Source organism: Castor canadensis, chromosome 10 (assembly GCF_047511655.1).
Source record: "Castor canadensis chromosome 10, mCasCan1.hap1v2, whole genome shotgun sequence".
NCBI classification, from domain to species: domain Eukaryota; kingdom Metazoa; phylum Chordata; class Mammalia; order Rodentia; family Castoridae; genus Castor; species Castor canadensis.
The window spans coordinates 116,317,300-116,335,056 of record NC_133395.1 but is presented as its reverse complement, the minus strand read 5'-3'; the positions used below and the strand labels follow the sequence as shown (position 1 = coordinate 116,335,056).

The window sequence follows — 17,757 nt, the reverse complement described above, 5'->3', positions numbered from 1 at the left end:
CTTCATGTACTCCAACCAAAACAACCTAGTATTGCAGTAGAATTAATGCAGAACATCTAGCTTTTTTTTTTTTAATTAAGTCACACATTGAGCAGGTTTACAACATCATCTTTGCACTAAATATTTTGTTTTACTTGGAATTATATAGCTATTTTTCATAAAAATAGAACATTTATATTGATAAATGATAGCCTATTTTAGGGTAAGTTAAGTGTTTTTTAAATGGTTGCTTTTAGTTTTTTTTTTTCCTGTATTTAAAAAAGTACATTTTAATCCTTCCTAGAGGAATACAAATTTGAATGAAATACATTCATTTCATAAATACATTAGCAGGAAAACCTTCCCACCAGAGTCCTCTACTCCAGCCCAGAGGTTGTGTCTTCAAGTAGGAGGTCATGTTCCATCCACTGTCAACTTGAGGATGTCTGCTTGAGAAAAGTTGGGTGTACCTGCTCACCAGGGCCTGAATGCAGGCCCATATGGTTACCACTGAGTCTTCTCTGTCTTCCAAATTTACTGGCTTCCTCCATGCTTACCTGGTGAGGTCCTTCAGCAGACAACTAGGAAGGCCTAACTCTGCAAATGCACCCTTGAGTTTGCATAAATAGAACATTTATGTTGATAAGTAATAGCCTATTTTAGGGTAAGTTACGTGTTTTTTAAATGGTTGCTTTTAGTTTTAAATATGATGAATGTTGATATAGCCTGTGTAAACAAAAGTTTTTGGGGACCTCAGTAAATTATTAAGAGTATAAAGGAGTCTTGGGGCTAAAAAAACTTCATTTTTTAGGGAATTTTTTTATTAGATAGGTTAAATCACAAACGCCTTGAAAACATAGAGATGAATTAAAAAATGTTTTATTATGGAAAACTCCAAACCTACACAAAAGTAGAGAGCATTATGTAGTGAATTCCCATGTATTCATTACCCAGCTTTATCAATTGTCAAATCAAAGGCAATCTATTTCTGGATTATTCTGAAGCAAAACTCAGAGATTCTGTCATTCATCTATAAATATTTCAAGATTTACCTCAAAACAATAGACTCTTCACTAGATGTTATCACATCCCTATAAATAAGTATGTTCCTAATACCACAAGATATAACAATGAAATTTTTAAAAAATCAGCATATTCATTCTTTCTATAATTGTGTGGTTTTTCTCTCACTGGCTTATAAGTCAAATCCTTTTTAAAAAAAAAATTGTACTCACAAAAATACCTAAGAAGGTGAATACCCATGGCTCCTGATCACTGTGGGAGTGCATTCAATAAGACAAAAGTATGAAAATAGAATGTAAAAAGCAGAAGACCTACAATCACAAAGGACAGTTTAAAGTTAGTAAATGAAGTTGTCCATGTAACAGTATTAAGCATATTTCCTCACGTTATTTTAGTTACCTCCCACATATTTTATTAAATAAAGATATGGAAATAAAATACTCCAGAAACTAAGCATAATATTTATATATTACACCATGGAAGTTAACACCTAGCATCAGCACATTTTAAATGGTCACAAATAAAGTAACTCTGAACCACAAAGCAGTAAAACATTTTCATCATGGAATAAGCACAGCAGCATCACTCTCAGTTTTGGGGGTTTATTCAGTTTGAAAGGATTTGAGGAGAAAGCAATTATTTCACAACACAGTGAAGGTTTACAAATCAATGTGAAAAGATGCCTACTATAAGTAAGAAACTATCACAAGTGGAATTGCTAGCACAAATTAAAAAAATAATTCCAAGAACTGGGCAGTGGTAGCTCATGCTTGTAATCCTAGCTTCTTGGGAGGCTAAGATAGGAAGGATTAAGGTTGGAGCAAATAGTTCTCGAGACCCCCATCTCCAAAATAACCAGACCAAAATGGACTTAGAGACATGGCTTAAGTGGTAGAGCACCTGCTTGCCAAGTGTGAAGCCCTGAGTTCAAACCCCAGTCCCACCAAAGACAGAAAAATTTCTAAGGAACTATGCATTATATACTAAATATTGAAGCTCAGTTAATGAAAATTGAAAATCAGTTACTGAAAGCTCACATAGAAACACGTTTTTAAAAATAAAAAGATCAGGGAGGCTAAGGTAGGAGGATTGCAGGTTCAAGGCTAGTCTGGGTTACGTAAGCAAGGTCCACACCAGCCTGGACTACACAGCAAGACCCTGTCTCAAAAAACTAACCTAAGCTAAAATAAGTATTAAAAACAACAAGATCATATTAGTTTTGTAATGAAATCCATAAGAATTTTTTTTAGTTCTTTCCTGGTTTAAATTTCACTCTTTGACCTATAAATAAAACCTCCATATGAACCATGAGTATATGACTAGTAGGATTTAAATAATTTGAGAACTGCTATTTTAAAGTGGCTCGTAGTACTTTCTTTTGGGGGAAGCAGGCTAAGGTAATGATTAAATGAATTATAAAGTTAGACCAGGGAGCATCCTAGTTCTAGTACTTAAAAGATGTATTATCTCAGTGAAGTACCTCAGTCTCTATGCTTTTGCTTTCTTGTGAATATAGTGGAAGCAACTTCACATAATTGCCACAGTGTGAGACACCAGCACAGTGCCTGGCACACAGCAAGGGCTCAACAATGCCATACTGTGTTGTGATGGGTCAAGCTTTATGGACTCTCACAGAGGATACAAAAGTAACAGCCTGATATACCAATAATTTAGGGTAATCTACTTTGTGTGTGTGTATGTGTGTGTGTGTGTATGTGTGTATGTGTTTTGGTAGTACTGGAGTTTGAACTCAAGAGTTGTGACAAGCATGTGCTCTGTCACTTGAGCCATACCCCACCCCAGTAATCTGCTTCTGACTGGTCACTAATGTTTGATTTCTTTCTGGTTAACTCCCTAATTACTATTCTTTTTTCACTATTGTAACTCCTATATGTGGTACTACCTAGTAGTTTCTTATTAAGGGAACTAGAGAACAAATGAGGATTAGAAAAACTAGAGATGTTCAATTTTTATTTTATCTTACTCCTTTAATCACTCTATTAAGTAATATTATAAACTCTTTTAAATAAGCTGAAATTTAGGGAGCTAACTTGACCAAAATCATACACTTAAGTCAAGATTTGAATCAAAGTTCTTTTGACTCCGAGACTTGATTTATCCAATGTGCTCCTAGGTGAAAAATGAACCTACTTTTGTTTACTATTTAGAGAAAACTGAAGCAAACTAACATGTGAAATGCCAGTGGTAATTGGAAATAAAATTTCCAAATAAATAGCAGTGGTAGCTTGCCTTTTATTTCCCAAAGTCTTACCCTTTACAAGTTGTTATTAATGCATGTTGAGCATCCCTAACCCAAAAAAACTGAACCTGAAATGCTCTGAAGCTTTTAAAGTTTAGTTGTTTTTCATAAAAGTAGAGTAACTTTGAAGTTTAAAAATCTGAGATTTCCAAACATTTTAGAGTTTACATTTTCGGGTTGGGGTAGACAACCAGTAAAGTCCGCAAATATTCCAGAATTTAAAAACACCCAATTTGGACCGGCTGCCGTGGTTCATGCCTATAATTCTAGCTGTTTGGGAGGTGGAGATCAGGAGGACTGAGATTCAAGGTCAGCAGGTGCAAAAAGTTAGCAATGCCCTATTTCAGTCAATAAGCCAGATATGGTGGCACATATCTGTGATCCCTGTGTGCAGGGTTGTGTATAGTAAGGTTATGGTCTGAGTCTGGCACCAGGCAAAAACACAAGACCAACTCTGAAAAATAACTGAAGCAAAAAAGGGCTGGGGCCATGACTCAAAAGGTAGAGTCCTGCTTAGCAAGTGTGGGGTACTGAGTTCAAACCCCAGTACTGCCTCCACCCCTCCAGAAAAGGAAAAAACCCAAATCTGAAACATTTCTCGTTCCAGCCATTTTAGATTAGGGAACCTGTAATTGAACCCAAAGATATTTTGTGAGTTGTATGTTAAATACCTTTATCATAGTTATAGTCCCTGTAGATAGCAACATTCTTTAATATTCCTGTGAAATGCACAGTGTACAGTTTCTTCTATTTGTTTTTTATTTTATTTTTTATATTATACTGGGGATACATTGTGACATTTATAAAAGTTCCTACAATGTATCATAGTTGGATTCATCCCCTCCAAGTTCCTTCTATTTGAAGAAAAGATTGAACCCAGACTGTGTCCTGTGTCAATTAGTGACGTATTAGATTTTCAGAATGTAGGTATTCTCATAGCTGATAACAGTTCAGATGCTAACATAAGGTGATAGTTCCTGCTCTTCAGTCTATTTGTGAGGATGAATTGATGTAGCACAGTACCCTTCACAAGGGAAGCACTTGATACATGTTAGCTATTATTTATTGAGTGTTCTTGAAATAATGAAATAGTTACCCTTTGGCCTAGTTTATTTGAATTATATCAGTATTTCATTTACTGAATTCCCGCCTAATTCTGAGTCATTTATAAGTAATTTAGGATCCATTTAGGATAACATTATTAAATTTTTGTTTATATGTATTATAATAGGAACACTGAGGCTGTTTGGATAGTCTGTAATAATTTGTTTGGTACTTACTGTGCAGAGATCTTGGTACTGGTCTGTTTTCTGTTATAACAAAATACTGACACTAGGTAATATGTAGAGAAAAGTGGATCATTATTATTATTTTTTTGTGTGTGGTATGGGATTTGAAATCAGGTTCCTGAGGCGGGCACTCTACTGCTTAAGCCATTCTACCAGCCCTTTTTTGTGATGGGTGTTTTTGAGATAGGGTCTCTCAAACTATTTCTCTGGGCATGCTTCGAACCGTGATCCTTCTGATCTCTGCCTCCTGAGTAGCTAGGATCATAGGTATGACCTACCAGCACCTGGCTGTTTTCATTTTCTTGGGAGTGTTCATTGATTCATAAGTTTTTAAGTTTTGACAAAGTGCAATTTATTTATATTGTGCTTTGGGTGCTTGTGCTTTTGGTGTCATACCTAAGAAACCATTATCTAAAGTCATTAAGATTTATTCCTATGTTTTCTTCTAAGACTTTTATAATTTTATCTCTTACCTTTGGTCTTTAACCCACTTTGAGCTAATTATTGTATATACATGAGGCAGGGTTTAAAAAAAAAACTTTTTGAGATTTTAGACTTACATGGCAGATGTAATTCACTTAGTTTTCCTTAAAGTTAACATTTTACCTACATAGTACAGTAGTCAAAACTTAAAAAAAAAAATAACAGTGGTATGATACTATTTACTGAACTATATGGTTTATTCAGGTTTTACCAGTTTTTCTGCTAGTATCCTTCTGTTTGAAGAGCCAATCCAGGTTCCCACATTGCATGTGGGTATCATATCTGCATAGCTCCTCCAATCTGCCAAAGTTACTCAGTGTTTCCTTGTATTTTGACTTCACACTTTGGAAAATTACTTGTCAGCTATTTACTAGATTGTTCTTCAGTTTGGGATTTTCTGTTGTTTTTGGGATTAGTTGGAAGTTATACATTATTAGGAAGACTACTAGAAGTGATGTCTCCTTTGAGTGTAATACGAGAGGTGTCAATATGTTTGTCAATTTTTGTGTGTGTGTGTGGTGCTGGGAGTTAAACCAAGGGTTTTGTGCATGCTGGGGAAATGATTTACCACTGAGCTACACCTCCATCCCCATCCCTTTTTTTTTGAGATGGGGTTGCCCTTATATTGCCCAGACTGGCCTTGAACTTTTGGGCTTAAGTGCGCTTCCTGCCTCAGGTGATTTTAATTTTAATTACTTGATAAACATGGCATCTGCCAGGTTCTCCATGTAAAGATGCTATTTTTCCCTTTGTAATTAATTAAGTTGTTTTTCAAGCTTTGCTAATTTTAGCATCTGTCAGTGGATTTTTCCTGTAGTGGTTACTACTGTAGTGTTCTGTTAGTGATTTTCTATTTTCTTCATCCCTTCTACATTTCTTAGTTGAAATTCTTCTATAAGGGAGAACTGTCTCATCTTACGTATATATTTCTTTTTACCAATATGTACTCAAGGATAATAATAATTATTATTATTTTGAATGTTTTCTTTCTGGCACAAGATACTCCAGGCTCCTGTCCTAGTCCTATAATCAGTCGCCTGTTCAAAGTGACTACTTTTTGTGGTGCTGGAGATGTAACCCAGGGCCTCATGCATGTTAGGCAAGCACTGTACTTTCAAACTACATCTCCAGCCCAGGGAGGCCTTATTCTTTTTACTGGAGAAAACTTTTTACTTAGCAAACAACATCTGCATACTAGTTACGCTCCTTGCTACTGTGGTATCATTACAAAAAGGTCTTTTAAAAGAGAAATTATGCTTTATTTAATATATATTGAAAATATTTTTTGGCTAATTAACATTACATTAGGACTGGAGGTGGGGCTCAAATGGTAGAGTATCTGCTTTGCACAGTGTGAAGCCCTGAGTTCAAACTCCAGTCTCATAAAAAAAAAAAAAAAGAATAAAATTACATGAACTATAACTAATTGATAAATGTGAACTTTTTTGTCATTTTGTTTAATTTTTGATACCAGATCTTGCTATGTTGAAGTGATCTTTCTGCCTTGGCCTCTCCAATAGATGGGTTTTTTTTCCTCAATGAAATAATTTCTTTTTTCAGTTTGAAATGTACTACATTATTTAGTCATTGAAGATGTCATTGGGTTTACAATTCATCTTTTCTTTAAGAATGTGATGATGTTTGTGAGTTAATGTTTATGTAGGAGATCGAAGCAGGTGCTTTTTTGGGAAATGTAGGCTCTGCCTGACCTGGGATGTGAAGTGGGAGAGTGTAATGGATACAGACACTTAAGTTTTGGGCAGCAGGCAGGCACCCACTTACACAGAATTGGGTGCATGGCAGGCATGGGTTTTTTCCATGCTCAAGTGATAATAGCAGTAACTTGTATTCCTAATTTTCCTTCTCCTGGGACCATGATAATTCCCACCAAGGTGGGAAGGTTAGGGCATGCAGGGCTGCAGTAGCAGTTAGATATACCTGTACAGAGAATAGCCTCATTTAAAACATTTTATAATACATTTTCCAGAATATATATAAATATTTTCCCAAGACACATTTTTTCCTGTCATCATTTTGTCTGTAGTAATTATGTAAAATACAACTTCTTTCGTTGGCTGATCATCTAGCCACAACTCTTTTATTTGTTGTAATATAGGAGAATCAAACACAGGTAACTGAGTTAGGGTCATACCAACTGGTGCTCTCTGTTCTCCTTTGATGCCTCCCAGGAATGTAAGTGTCCTGGGGGACAGTGATGCTTGTACTCGAGCTGTGGAGAATGAAACTTCAAATGAGAGGCATCTCCAGGTACTAGAACCAGTCCCCAGTGTTGTTAATTCCCTTATAGGTAATAGGAGCTAACTATTTGCCTGAGCTTATATTAATTTTTTTTAACAGAATAGAACATGTACATTGGTAGTTGTAATAATATAATAATTTGTACAGTAGTTTAGGATACTTGGATAATTTTCATTTTTATGTAGGGAGTTTAATTGAGATTTTAAGATTTAGAATTTTTCTGATGTTAAATACAGTGTAGACATTTAGCTAATACAGGTGCGCACACACACACACACACACACACACACACACACACACACACACAGAGGATTTCTTTTTGAATATCCTGTCTGTTGTAAACTAAGATACTGGGTAGTCCTAACAGAGAACATTAAAGTGAAATTCTAGAATACTGTTTGACAGTACAATACAATTAGTTTTTAAAAAGTGGACTTGGAAGGCTGTGTAGTTCTGGTATCTTCTTCCCTTGCTTAAACGTATATATTTATATCTATATATATATATACGTTTATATATATGTACGTATATATATACGTATACATATATATACATATATAAACCCCTTAAATACACACACATATGTGTATATACATATACATGCACACACAAGTTATGATTTTTTTTTGTTACTTTTTTTATTCAAATGTATGGGTAAAACACGTAACATTTAAAGAAATATTGTCGTGCTAGTATTTTAAATCATAGGAAAACAAAGTCTAAAGTAACTTTCCACTATGATGTTTTTATGTAACAAAAAATGAAATTTTGTTTGCTTGCTTTTGAGTTGGTACTTTTGTTTTTTATTGTTTTGATAGTGCTGAGGTTTGGACTCAGGGCCTTGTACTTGACAGGCAGGCATTCTACCACCTGAACCGTGCCTTTAGCCCCTTGCATTGATATTTTAACTGTAGGAAATAAAGCATCTGAAGGATATTCAGATAAAACTAATTTTAGATTCTAAGATAAGCTACTATAGGCCACTAAATTTGCTAGTATGATTCATCCCACCAAACTTCAGGGTAACTTAGCTATGAGATTTTTTTTTTTTTTGTAGCTGTACTGGGGTTTGAACTCAGGGCTTTGTGTTTTTGTGCTTGTTAAGGAGGTGCTCTACCTTTTTAGCTATATTTTGCTCTGGGTATTTTGGAGATAGAGTCTTGCTTTTTTCCCAGACCTGTGTGTACCATAATTCTCCTGTTTTAAGCTTCCTGCTGTTGCTGGGATGACAGGCTCACACCACGACACCCAGCTTTTTTCCGTTAAGATAGGGTCTTTTTTTTTAATTTGCCAGGGCTATCCTTAAAGCCTTGGTCCTCACAATCCCCAACATAGTTCTCATTCTCCTTACTTCTGCAGGCTTACCTTATCCTACTCTCCTCTTTGCCTACTAAGAATATTAGTGGCTTTATTGGTGAGTACGGACAGCTCTTCGCCCCTATACTCTGAACAGATACGTGCCTTTTTTGTCTGCCTGCCTATCTGTCTGTCTGTCTCTGTCTCACACACACATACCACACATACACTGTATCTAAATTGAGTCCCCATGTTATGTTGTCTAATGACCACTTGTATTTTTTTTTCCAGTGCTGACAATTGAACCCAGAGTCTCACACGCACTAGGCAAGTACTCTCTACTGAGGTAGCCCCAGCCCACGATTTGCATTTTTTATGTGTAGGACAAAATACCATTTTAACTACAGACTTTGTGTAATTGCTTACTACTTTTAAAGCAGAAATGGCAAACTTAACAACCATTACTATTACGTTTTATTTAGTTATATTTTATGAAAATCTCATTACAAGCCTGTGTAGTGTTGTATGTCTATAATCCCAACACATTGATTAATGTTACTACAAATCCATAGGTAAGCCTGACCCAAGGCACAATTGAATTATTTAAATAATGCTATAGGGACTTGATTTTTCTGGCTTTCTGCTCTTTCACTGTAGAGGATTGATTAAAATGATGTAAAATATGAATAAAAGATTGAAACAGTTTTTAAAAGGAACCGTAGAGCATAACATATCAATGGCAAATAGTTTTTTTAATTTATTTTATCTTATTTGTGGTGCTAAGGATAGAATTTAGGGCCTTGTGCATGTTGGGCAAGCACACTGAGCTACACCTATAGCCCCAGTGGGAAAAAGTTTTTTGTTTGGAGCAAATAGTGTTGGGAAAATTTGCAATTTGAAAGTAAAACAAAAAACCAAACCAGTTTGAACTTTAGCTCAACATTAAATAAGAAAAGCCCTGAAAATATTAGGAGAAAATATGCAAGAATTGAACTAATTGTTGTTTTCCAAGTTTCAAATCATTCCTGTTGTATTTATACTGTTTAATATTTCTTAAAAATGTATTCTTCACCTACTCTCACCTCCCTCTTTTTACTTAGCACTTGTTTGTCTTGATTTTTTTGTGTTTGCTTTGGGTTTTTTTGTTGTTGTTTTCATCTGTACTGGGGTTTGAATTCAGGGGCTTCGTGCTTGTTAGGCAGGCGCTCTACCACTTGAGCCACTCCACCAGCAGCTTAGTTTTTTTAATACACTTTAAAACAGACGCATAGAATTATTAACTTTTTTTGGTGCTGGGATTCAAACCCAGAGCCTCAAGCATTCTAGGCAAGCTGTACCATTTAGATATATCCCCAGCCCACTATTAAAAATTTAAAAGATAATCATATCATAATTTAGATAAGGATTTAATTGATATGAGCTTAAGGAAAGACTTTGTAAGAATAAGAACAGTAGGAGATCATAAAGTAAAAAACGGGTAGATTTGATTGCATATGAATTTAAAGTTTCCGCATCAAAAAGCCCAAACAGGAAAGACCTGAGAATTGAGAAGTTTGCATACCAGGGTCACAGTGCCTGATACACAGGGAGGACTGAATTGTGTGTGTGTATATATGTAGTCCTAACCCTCAACCTCAGCTAGCCCCTTAGCACCATGCCTCTGGTGTCCTGCTTGAAAAATGGCTGCTCATTGATGATGGTGTCATGAGGAAGAGAGACTGTTGCCAATGCCAGAAGATGCCCTCTGGACAGTAGTGGTATGTAGGACCAGTCAGCCCGTCAAGAGGTATTGAACACCTCCGTTTTGTCACTTTGATAGATTTGTTACTTGTCTACTAAAATCAGGATGGTCATAACATGGCAGTTGGTTGATCTGTAGGGAGATGCCCTTGAGTCTGCTGTTGACTAGTGTTTATTCTGGCAGTAGCTACTTTGGCCTAGTTCTCCTTCCTTTATGAGGGTTTGGGGGACAGGAATTTTCCCTCAGAAGTTGCAAGTTACTGCAGGTGTTAGACCAACCTGTCTAGGAAAATACACAATGATTATTTAAAGGAATGGAGGGAACTAGGATTGCCTTTATGCTGGAGTATGGGCCTTGAGATTTCTTAAACTGCAGGTAATTCTTTTCTTTCTCCATTTTTCTCTTATACTGATGTATATTACTTCTTGGAATCCATTGAAAATTATTTCTTAAAGTAGATAATAGCTTAGAGATACATTAGGTTTTCTTTAGATTATAGGTTTCAAAAAAGTAAGCTTTGAGTTATTAGTAATTCAGTTGATGTTATTCTTGATAATTCAAGATTTCTCCTACCTTAGAGATAATTTTGAATTGAAAAAAAGTTTTTGGCAGTACTGGGGTTTGAACTCAAGGTCTTATGCTTGCTAGGTAGGTACTGTACCACTTGAGCCACTCCACCAGCCTTTGAATCAAAATTTATTAATATAAATCCTACTCAGTTCTTCCAGCTTCTTCAGTTTGTACGTTTTTTTTTAAGCCACACTGAAATTTTTATTGAAACATTTTTTTGTTTACATAGTTCCTCTTTTTCTATTTTTAGGACATTTTAACAAGTTTTGAATATCTCATTTCTCAAAAACAATAAGCTGTTTTTTAAAACAAACGAACAAAAAACCTGATTACCAGAACAAAATGTACTTATATACCATTTTCATTTCACTACTCACTTCCATTTTTTTGTCAGTTCATCATCAGTGCAACCTGGAAACAACTTTTCATTTCTTGTTTGTGGCATGATCACACTGTGTTGTCCAGGATGGGCTTGAACTCTGAGGCTCAGGGATCCTCTTGCCTCAGCCTCCTGAGTAGCAGGGACTGCTGTACCTGCCTGTGAAATTGTTCTTAAAAGCTACTTGAACATAGCCAGCTAGAACTTTAGAAGATGTCTAACGAAATTTATTTCTTCCCCCCCAGGTAATTTATCCTCAGCATTCCAAACTTACTGATAAGGAAGTAAGTAAAAATGTTGCTATGTGTACTCTACTATTACATTTCTGTTTGTTTCTATTGGTATTTGTGTATATTAGTATACATAGCTTTTTTTTTTCTTTTTCAGAAAACCAATATTTGCTATTTATCTTTTCCAGATTCAAATTCAGGTAAATATTCTTCATGGGGTGTTACTCTTGAGCTTTATCCTAAGAATACTGGTTGTGTTTTTAATATGTGAACATTTATTGAAATAGCATATTAGAATGCAAACTCTATTTCAGCCCAACAAATCAGTGATTTTAATTCCTAGTTTAATGATGCCTTATCATGTCATTGCTGATTTTGGTTGGTTCAACTTCTAAAGTAACTATTAGTGTGTGATGAGGTTAAACAATCAAGGAGCAATAAACTGTTAGAATAGGGAAGAGATAGAAAGTTGGCAGCATTAGTATGTTTGGAGACATAGAGTATATAGTTTATAGTGTATAGTTTACTTTTAGTTCAGAATTGAGGAGCTTGCCAGGAACTCTATAAAAGCAGTAAGTTTTTTAAACAACAAGTGAATCCAGTTAAGAAACATGGCCATCAATTATTTACAGTAGTTTATATGAGTTAATATATTGTAAAGCACTTGGAATAGTGCTTGATGTATAGAAAAACTATGTAAGTTTTTGCTTATTATTAAGCCTGGTTTTACCCTTCAAGTTCTCCCTTTGTGTGGTCCTAAATCGTTGACATCTTTCAGGTTATCTTTTGTATTTTACTTTTAAAACAGCTTTTTAGACTTACAGTGACCAGAACCTTCATTTTCCCACACTACACACAGTTAGAACCTTATAGTGCAGAGTCACTCCTGTTCTTTTTCCTGTTGTAGTTACTTTTAATGTCCTGTTAATTGAGTTCAGTGAATCTGATTTGGGAGATTTGATGTTTAATTTTTCTATACATTTGGAAATCAGGCTTGAACGAAAAGAATGTATCTTGGTAATTTAGATATTGCCTTTGAAGGAGTCTAGTAGGTCTTTTGTTCTGATATGTAATGATTGCAATGTCTTTAGTGGGTTTTTTGCCTGTTAGTGATATGAGGACAGTGAGGTCTTGTAGACTTTATACTTGTTTCAGTTAACATTTTCCTTCTAAAATCTTCACATGCAGTTCTGAGTGTAGCGAGTGTTGTGTTGAATGTTTAGAATTTAAGGTGAGCCAAGTTATATGGTCTATAGTATGAACTGACTTTCTGTGATTGGAGTCCCAGTAGATTCTCAGCATATTGTTCTCGTTCAGACCATTGCTGGCTGTTGTGGCATTCTCTCTTCTTCTCCTATGTGAGCATGAAGGAGGTCAGAAAATCTGCCCCCCCACCCACCATATGTCTTTTTGGCATAAGGGTTATTTTGAACTGAAGGCAACTGAGAAACAGCAGATACAAAAAGAACTTTCTCCCCTTCCTAAATGTGTAAAAAACAGGACATAAATTTCCCTTTATGAAAGTGTTTGCCAGCCTCTCTCTAGAAGGAAGAGACACATTCTGAATCACTGAAGGCTCTTAGCTCTTACTGGAGATGGCATTGATTTGAATCTGCAGAAAGAACCTTACTAAAATAACATTTATCTTCCAGTAGTTTTCCACATGTATTTTACCTTCCACAATTTATTGCTCCTAGAAGTACAGACCCCTTTTACTGTGTCTAGTCATTTCTTTGCTAAAATGGTATATAAGCTCTTCTCAAGTCTAACTAACTTTTGGAGTTTTACTGCTGGCTTTGCCTCTAATCAGCGAAGATGTCCTTTGAACACTCAAACATTTAGGCTCTCCTTTTTCTTCTCTGAAACATGACAGGATGAGTTAAAATGATTTATAAGAGTTCTTCAGCTCTAAAGTTGATGAAACTGGATAAATATTTATTTTCTTTCATTTTTGTTTTCATTAGGTTGTCTGGGAGATACCCAGTTTTGTTTTAGATTTCGACAGTCTTCTGGAAGGAGGGTGTCACTGCATTGTCTCCTCGATCAATTTGACAAAGACTTACCAGTTTACTTAAAGGTTGGAAAAGTAGTCATGAAAAAATACCCATGTGAGAGGAAACATTAAAACTCGTTACTTTAGAACTCATATATTCAGTTACCTCGGATAGCATTCAGAAATATTTTGCTTTGATTTGTTTACTTCATTATATAGCAAGATTTCTTAAGGCAGTCTAACTGATGAAGATTCAGCATGTGAGTGAAAGAAACTATGAAGTTACTTTTCTTGAAACTTATTGAACCCTGAGGAAGAGTGCCTCCTACATGCACTCTTACTGCTTAAGTAGTGCCCCCCATTCTTTTGTATTTTATTTTTGAGATATGGTCTTGCTAACTTTGCCTGGACTAACCTCAACCTCTCAATCCTCCTGCCTCCACCTCCCAAATAATTGGGATTATAGACATTAATCACCATGCTTAGCTCTTAAAACATAGTTTAATGCCATTGTGAATTGTAGAAATGGATGGGTATGCTGAGGTAACTTTTGTTAATCTGTGTTGAGATGTGTCTGCAGTGGTACTATAAAGTAAATGCCCTCCACAGCTGGAGTAGTCATTCCCTGTAATAATCCATTTTATTTTGTGATAAAATAAAATTTTTTTGATTTTCAGTGATTTTTGTTTTACAGTTTTATAATAATTCAAATAATTTCAGAATCTAAGTTTCTCTCTTTAGTGCTCTATCATTTCATCTCTGACTGCATGAGGAACAGTTTCATCTGGATGTCCAGCACAGTGTGAACTTGACATCATTTGCCTGAAATCAACTTTTACCATTGACCTCCGTGGTTCCACTAATGGAAGGAATTCCCTCTCAGAAAAGATACAACATTCAAAATGTCTCTTAGAGCCCTCTACTCCCTTCCATGACCTACTGCTACTACAATTAATATGTTCTTCCAACTGATAATAATAATAGCTGTTATTTCTTAAGGCTTTTGTGTTCTAGGTACTGTATTAATAAGTATGTGTTATGTTATTAATCCTCCCTACAATTCTCTGAGAGAGTTCCTTTTGCAGATGAGGGAATTGAGGGCTATGAGGATAAGAAATTTGACCCAGGACATCCCACTTCTTGTTTTTTCTAACATGCTATAGCTTACGGTATTTCCAGCTAAAGTTTACATATATATATATTACAAAAATAAGTATGAGTCTGAAATGGCTACCAATTGCTGAATGAATAAAGAGCTAATGATAGTGTTTCTTTATACTCAATTTTTGGACCTTTCAAAATAAGACCCTTTAAATTTTCAGTTTCCAACCTTATTTCCTTCAATATGTGTACCATATGTTAGCCAAACTGAATTGTTCTTTTTCCTAAGATAACTTTGTATTTTTCTCTCTTTATTTTTCAAATTCCCAGTCCTTTAACTCTAGAATGCTCTTGTTTTTGTTTAAATCATTTCCACTCTTCAATGCCCTATTAAAAATCAGCTGCCTCCAAGTCTTCCCCTTGACCTTCCTGTAACACTTTGCACTTTCTGTTTTGGACCCACACTCCTATTACATAATAGCCATTTTTGAACTTTTCTTATCCTTCCTAGATTAAGGAATTACGTCTTTTGCATCTTTTTATCTTTCCTACCACATTACCTTGTTTAAAGTAGATGGTCAATAAATATTTATTTAAAAAGTAACAATCAAATAAGGAACTGAACCAGTCTATTCCATTAGGATGTAAAAGCTCCTTAAGGTTTTGCAGTGTAACTACCTTCCAAATAGTATGTTAATGAACATTCTAATGTTTCGTTATTACCATAACTGGCTGTATTAACATATCTGACCCCACCAGATTGGGGCTGGGTGTGTGGTGGTACATGCCTATAACCCCTATATTAAGGAGGCCAAAGCAGGAGGATCATGAGTTTGAGGCCAGCCGAGGCTACATAGCAAGACAGGGAAAAAAAAAAAAAAAAAAAAAGACCCTGTTTGCTATTTAACTCCTTTTGTGTCTTCTCTTGAAATTTTATATTTCATTTTGGTGAAAGACTAACCCTTTAGCCCTGGCAAACTGAAAATTATATGCAGAATTTTATAGAAACCAAATATGGCATTGGAGAAGATAGAGAATTAATTTATATAATGTTTTATATTATTTTATAGACGTGAATAAAGAACAAAAGATGAGTAAATTCTTTGGGCAACAGTCTCATTTTGGTACTTAGATTACTGTCTTAGGGCAAGTTAAGTTTTTATCTGGTAGTTACTGTTGTGATTATTTGTTGGTAGAAAAGCATAACTGTTTGTGTATACCTTATATCTTGATTTGGGTTTATAAAGAAACCTGATGTCAGCATTAAAGGATGGATTAACATATATTTATATTATGATTTTTGTCACTTTCATAGAAAGATCCTGCTTATTTTTATGGATATGTGTATTTTCGACAAGTTCGAGATAAAACTCTTAAAAGAGGCTACTTTCAGAAGGTAAGTTTTATATACACTAATAAAGTATTTTTATATTGTGATTAGAAAGTAGGAGCTTTTAGATTAAAGTCTTTAAAGCTCTTTAAGTGTTTATTTGTGCTTTTTAGATTATAAACGCCAGTCTAGATTTTTAACTATTGAAATTTTGTACCTCTATGCTAGATTCTGAATAATAAATTACAGTTAATATATGGAAGGGTCTGCTTAATTTTGACATTTTGGAATAAGGGAAAGAATAAACCAATTGTAATATTGTTACACCCACTGAAAGCCTCCAGTATCTTTTTTTTGAATAGCCAGTGAGTAAAATTGAGCAACTTGTTAGCCATTATTGTTTCCATCTTTAATGTGTAATCTTTTTCTTAAAAAAAGAAATATAAGTCCTATTTATCAGGATCTATCTTTTCCATTGTGATCAAAATTTGCCCTGACCACTAATGGATGCTAGTTGGAAATCCATTTGTATATACACACACATACATACACATACATCTTCATGTATACATGTATATAAAGATGGTATAATGAAACCCACTAAATACTGTTTGAAAGAGAGGGAGAGAAAGGAGGGAGATTAAGAGAGTATAATAGGATGAATTGGATCAAAGCACATTGTATGGAATGTATGGAAATATCAATGAAACCCGTTTGAACAATTAATATATGCTAATAAAAAATCTAAATAAATAATAAGTTGAAAAACAAAGGTGATTTTTAAAGAAAAACTATAAAAATCAGCATAATTTGTATCCAAAGTGGTCAAGCTAAAAAGTCACTATTAAGTTGCTAATATTGTTGTACTACAGAGAACAATAGCCAGGCTTTGAAAATTATCCATGATGTTAGTCTGTTTATAGGTGATTCTTTTCTCCTGAAGAGTAGGAACATCTGTTTATATGCATTTAGCTCTTAAAGTGTAGTAATAAGTTTAAACTTTTTACATTCTTTAGCTATGATTTTGTATGATATTTTAACCATCTATTGTAAAAGCCTTTTATTTCAAAATCCACCCTTATTGCTGAATTTAGCTTATAATTGTTCATGTAAGATGTGAATGGCAAACTTAAGTTACAATCATTATGCAACTAAAAAACATTGTTTCTTGTCTCCCCCAGTCATTGGTTTTGATCAGCAAACTACCTTACATTCATTTTTTTCACACCGTGCTCAAACAGATAGCACCAGAGTATTTTGAAAAGAATGAACCTTATTTAGAAGCAGGTAAATTTAACATTTTATGAGTTATATACCCTAATAAAGGAGTTTTAAAAATTTTACTGGAATACTCTCTCTTCAACAAAATTAGAGATAAGGGCAAAATAGTTTCTGCTGGGTATCGAGGGGGTGACGGGGAGAGGGAGGGGGCGGGAAGGGTGGTAAGGGAGGGGGTGAGGGGAGGGGGGAGAAATGACCCAAACATTGTATACACATATGAATAAAAAAAAAATTAAAAAAAGATAATTTTTCTGGAATGGGCTGGCGGAATAGTTCAAGTGGTAGAGTGCCTACCTAGCAAGCTTGAGGCCCTGAATTAAAACCCCAGTACCAAAAGTAGTATCTTTTGATATCTCGTCTAAAAACATAGATGATTATATTTATTATAATAATAAATGAATTTCGAGTTGAGAGTTCTCAAATGAACAGAAATTCTTACTATTTGAAATAGATGGAAGGCCTCTGCCAGATGATGCACAGCCAATTTCAATAGTAATAATAGAATAGGAAAACTAATCCTATTACGTAAGCCTATTAATTTGT

At 34.8% G+C, this 17,757-nt stretch overlaps 1 protein-coding gene across 3 annotated transcripts in view; it reads left to right on the top strand.

Moving 5' to 3' along the window:
* Positions 1-17,757, top strand: part of Dennd6a (DENN domain containing 6A) — a 55,347-nt gene that overhangs the window by 7,132 nt on the left and 30,458 nt on the right. For 2 of the 3 annotated variants that reach the window (XM_074044022.1, XM_074044021.1), the window contains exons 2-6: positions 11,525-11,563; positions 11,667-11,709; positions 13,474-13,586; positions 15,919-15,999; positions 17,115-17,220. In XM_074044022.1, coding sequence (XP_073900123.1) covers positions 11,525-11,563; positions 11,667-11,709; positions 13,474-13,586; positions 15,919-15,999; positions 17,115-17,220 — 382 coding nt within the window. The remainder of the gene's footprint in view (positions 1-11,524; positions 11,564-11,666; positions 11,710-13,473; positions 13,587-15,918; positions 16,000-17,114; positions 17,221-17,757) is intronic. The other variant, XM_074044023.1, reaches the window with a different exon arrangement.